Below are 5,000 nucleotides of genomic sequence, written 5' to 3' on the forward strand. Positions count from 1 at the left end.
AGCAGCCTTGAAATATATAAATATATATAAATGTATATAAATATATATCCCGTTTCTGTTACTGGGAAAGGGGGATTTCTGTTTAAATCCAGCTCCAGCAGGCTTCGGCAGCGCGGCCGGTGATGTGTGCGTGCGCGCGTTTATGTGACCATTGACTGAGCATGTGCGAGGCAGCAGAGAGATTATCGCTGCCACGACTCTGGGCTGCCCTGTATATCTTCTACTTGCTGGAATATTCGTTGTAGTTCAGGCATGGAGGAGCGGAAACCTCTCGGTTCAGGCCGTGGAGCGGAGCGACTCGGTTTGGGGGGACTTTGGAGACTTTACGCATGCTCCTCGTCAGCTGCGGGCGGGGAGACTTTAAAGTTGGACGCTTTTCATTTACAGTAGTGACGGAGGTGAAATGATATTCTGTAGTGAACTCTTGGTATTTTTGGAACATCTGAAGTGGTCTCACAACAGATAACCAAGAAGAGGACAAAGTCACTGTGACGCGACCATTCCCACTGTAACAAATGGCAGATGGATATGAGCAGGCCAACGCATCAGAGTTTATTAAGGGTAAGTTTAACATCAGTCCTGGGATGTAATACTGCGTAATGGTTTCTATAAGAAACTACAGCCTGTAATATTTCCATGCGCGTGACTGAGAGCGCGCGTGGACATAAATACACAGGACTGAACTGCTCGTTCACTTTGGCTCATTTGTTCTTTCAAACAAAGCTAAACCAGCGTGATTCAGTGTGAGTTACACTGACCACGATAGTCTCCATCAGGGGGACACTAACGAAACAAGAGACGAGGACATTTCTGATTATTTTGTAGGTTCTTCATCAGCATTGTTGTGGATCAATAACTCTTGACAGGACTGTGGGGCAGCTGGTCGGCCTTTGGCCTGGAGGATGCTGGATCGTTTTCAGCGGTGTCTGCTATAATTAACATGATATAAACTGTAATAGCTGTGCATTAAGACGGTAACAAGAATCCTGGTAAAGTGAGTCCGTGCAGGTCCAGGTCAGCTTCACAGCCTTTACACAGCGGCTCGTTTCCAGGAATAAGTTTTCTCTTTTCAGCTATCACTGCAGAACTTGCTTTCCAGGTTTACTGAAGCAGCCTAATTACTCATGAGTACATGTAGAACTATATGTAGCTGAAAGGTTGAAACTTACAGGCTAACAGTTGGGGCAGGTTGTAGCCCAGTGTCCCACAGCTCACTCACTCATAGAGTCAAATATTACAGTTTAGTTAAAGTTTATAAAGCCATTGTTCCCTGATCTGGTAAAAAGAAGCATTTCAGTAGTGCGAGGATTAAGTTTGGCTAAATCAGGTTAAGTAAGCAGCACCAGTGTGTCACGTAAGGGCAGGAGATTTGGGTCCTGCCTCGGTTTCAGCAGCAGTTAATGAGGGGAACTGATCCTGTGCTGTAACCGAGACACCAAAAATACCTGGATGCAGTCAGCAGCTCGGTGTGATCGGGACAAGAGAGCGTTATCGCCCTGTATCCTTGACCTGAAGCCAGGACTGTGTGTGAGGCTGAATGTAACCTGTGTGTGTGTGTGTGTGTGTGTGTGTGTGTGTGTGTGTGTGTGTGTGTGTGTGTGCGTGTGTGTGTGTGCGTGCGTGTGTGTGTGTGTGTGTGTGTGTGTGTGTGTGTGTGTGTGTGTGTGCTGTACACCACAGACCGCCTGTACTTTGCCACTCTGCGGGTCAAACCTAAGAATACAGCCAACACACACTTCTTCAGCACGGATGAGGAGCTCATATATGAAAGGTAAGCTGCAGCCGTAATCTAGTCTGATCCCCAATCATGACGTGTCAACAGTCTGCTCCTGCTCCCTGTCAGCACACGCTCCTACAGATCCTTTCTTTCTGATGCCTCTTTCGTAACAGATTAACTTTGTTTGCCTCCGTTTTTGTTGTTTCGTGTCCTTTAGAAACTCCTTTGATCTCATTAATATCCCACCTGTTCATTTCAGAGAGACACGCCTTTTGACAGTCATGGTCCTGTCCTTCCTTGACTTCTCATTACTGGTCTCTGATTACCGTTATACTGTTAGAAGATGTCCACGGCTCCACCCGGAGGGATGGTGTCCTGGTTCAAACTATGGTTTTCTGGTTGGAGTTTACACGTTTTCTCTGCTTCAGTCCAAAGACATGCACGTTCATTCATGTTAGGTTAACTGGTCATTTAGTTTAGTCCAGTTTTATTTGTGTAACATCAGTTACATCCAGGCCCTTTGTAGGTAAACAACCTACAACATTAGAGAGAAAACTCTAATTGGACAATTCCCAGTGAGCAGGGCCGGGAACAGTGGGACGGTAAAACTTCTAATAGGTGGGGAGACCCTGAAAGGACTTCTTACAGTGTCGCCGCCTGGATGTGAGCAGGAAGCTGCTTCCTCTCAGGACAGCTGCTCTGGCCACCTCGAAGACTATCAGAACCTGGCCTGATGAAGCCTTACAGCAGCTGCAGGACTGTCTCCACACCACCAGGACATTTCTGAACATCCAGACCTGGAGGTGTCACCTGGTCTATCCCAACCACAAGCCCTGGATGACCGGGGACCTCCACCGGCTGCCTTCAGAGTGAGTGACGGTGCAGCGAGGCCTCTGAAAGGCCAAATGACACTACAGGTGGAAGATCACCTGGACAGCAACAACAGCAGGCAGGTGTGTCAGGAGGGCAGCACATCACCAAGTACAGGAGCAGTCAGAGCTGCCCCAGGTGATGCTTCACTAGCAGAGCAGTTGAATCACTCCTTGTTTTGAAGTGCAGTCACCAGAGGCTCGTATCAATGAGTCCATCCTCACTGTGGAGGAGTGTGACATGAGACGCACGCCGTCAACCCTCCAACAGTAACAGCTCATACGTCAGTGAAGAAGACATGAAGTCCACATCCTTGTGGAGAACTTCATCCAACCCTGTGTCGTCATGTTGATACATGTGCACTGTTTTTCCCATGAAAATGTCTGTTGATGTATCACCAGCGTGACTGATGTCATAAACCCCTGTGAACCATCTGGTCCCGGCCTGTGGTCATAACCCCTGACTGAGCACGCACGAGTTCTGGTTCCTTAAACGATCTGCATCTATTTTAGGATATAAAATTGTTTTAATTACACACCGATGAGAGACAGATCAGAGGTGAAACAGCCTCGGAAAAATGTTCCATCTGTGCGTTTATATGTGCACCTTCACACTGTGGAGCTACAGGCCATCCCAGTACACAGGGCTGGGTGGAAACTGGTTTCCAGCATTTCCTGACCTCTCAGGACTTTTAAGGAACTCTAAGATCTTAAAGCTCAATTCAGATTTTTGGATCAAATCAGATGTTTTTGTCTGCTCGTTCACTCTACAAATAAAATGTGGCAGCAAACGTGCTCTAGTGTGAACGCTCAAAGCGGCCGCATGCGCAAAAGCAGACGTCACACACAACGCGCTCTGTTTAGACCCAGAGCAACAGGATGTTTGACTGATGGCCTTAATATAAAGACTTTGGACTTCACGTTTCCCAGTTTTTGCTTTAAGTTATTTACATAATAATGTAAATAACCTAATAATGATCCTTATTGCTGTTTTAGAGGAGCGGAGCTTCAAAGGATCAGAATCTGCAGATTATACAGGACAAATAAAATGTTCACGTTTCTCCAACGTTGTCTTCCCAACAGTTTCACTGGACGGACAGGAAGCGTTCACCATGTCTTCTCCGGAGCTGATAGTTGGCGTCTGTCTTGTGTCAGTGACGTAAAAGACGGATTTAATGCGACGTGACCATCAAACAGCAGTCGCTTTCTAAAACATCAGATATGTATCGGATTCAGCACCACATACGAGAGTGACCCAGGTCGGATTTGAAAATATCGGATTTGTGCCGTTCACACTGTCACACCATGATCGGATAGATGGTCGCAGAGGGTCAAAAAATCGGATTTGATGCGCTTTCGCCTGCAGTGTGAACGTAGCCAAAGTTCCTGATGCTCAACTCTGAGCATCAGTATCATGGGATATATCACAGTGTCAGAGTGTCTGTCACAGAGCGGGTGTTTGAGCTGTGATTAACCGGGTAGGTGGTCCATGGGTAAACCTGAGATGGCTTTTGTCACGGCGAGTGGAGGAAATAAAGGAGGATCCAATTGCAGGCAGTCGTGAAGGTGGTTTATGGAACACAGAGCACAGGGAAAAAATGGCAAACGAAGATTAAACTAAACTATACTGGGAATAACTAAACTATACTGGGAATAACTAAACTACTAAACACAAAGCAGAAGACGAACATGAAGGACGGGGGGGCAGGACACACGGGTGAAACATGGCAGATACACAGACGGACCAGCAACGACAGAAGACACGACTTAAATGCACTCAGAGAAACACGGGGAGATTACACACAGGTGGAAGTAATTAACGAGAGGAGACAAGGGAGGCAACACAAGAGATCACTACACAAAGACGCAGACTGGACACACATCAAACCCACAGCAAACATGGGAACACAAAACCTGAGAGCAAAACCAGAACCACAGAAACAATAAATAATAATAATCAACAAAGCACCAGAGAAGAAAAACGATCATTCAAAAACAAACCAAAGCAAGAGAAGTCAAAATGCTGCGTCGACCCCGACGTGACAGCTTTCAGTGCTTGACAATCTTTGAAATCCTCTTCCTGTCATTCGTGCTGTTGGCCGACTTACTGAATATGATGATGAGTAATCTGGTATCAGGCTGTGGTGTTAGGGACAAAGACGGACTTGCAGCCCTGCTCGTCTGTCACGTTCCAGCCTTGGTAATCGTTTTCTTTTCTGCAGCAGACAAACAGGATTTGAGTTGGTTTCATTGAGTGAAACAAAGCTGTGAGCTTCCTCTGACTCCATGTCTGCATTGTGTGGGTGGAAACATCCAGATAAAGGTCCCGAGGTTTTCTAACGGAGCATTTTATTATGACCAGATGAACAATGTCACTGTCTTCACCTGTCAGTGGGTTTAGTTTTGTGTGTTGT

At 46.4% G+C, this 5,000-nt stretch overlaps 1 protein-coding gene across 3 annotated transcripts in view; it reads left to right on the forward strand.

Annotated features, from left to right (window-relative positions):
* The first annotated feature begins 269 nt into the window (after window positions 1-269).
* LOC147300690 (dual specificity protein phosphatase CDC14AB-like) overlaps window positions 270-5,000 on the forward strand; it is a 23,938-nt gene continuing 19,207 nt past the window's right edge. Inside the window, exons 1-2 of one of the 3 annotated variants that reach the window (XM_086284900.1) lie at window positions 270-561; window positions 1,681-1,771. In XM_086284900.1, the coding sequence (XP_086141026.1) occupies window positions 516-561; window positions 1,681-1,771 (137 nt within the window). In that variant the 5' untranslated portion in view covers window positions 270-515. The remainder of the gene's footprint in view (window positions 562-1,680; window positions 1,772-5,000) is intronic. The other 2 variants (XM_086284901.1, XM_086284902.1) reach the window with 2 other exon arrangements.

This window comes from Aulonocara sp. 'chitande type north' Nkhata Bay, unplaced genomic scaffold (assembly GCF_057382095.1).
Source record: "Aulonocara sp. 'chitande type north' Nkhata Bay isolate Kocher_YH1m ecotype deep benthic unplaced genomic scaffold, A_spYH_male_GT1.1 unmapped_scaffold_19, whole genome shotgun sequence".
Lineage (NCBI taxonomy): Eukaryota > Metazoa > Chordata > Actinopteri > Cichliformes > Cichlidae > Aulonocara > Aulonocara sp. 'chitande type north' Nkhata Bay.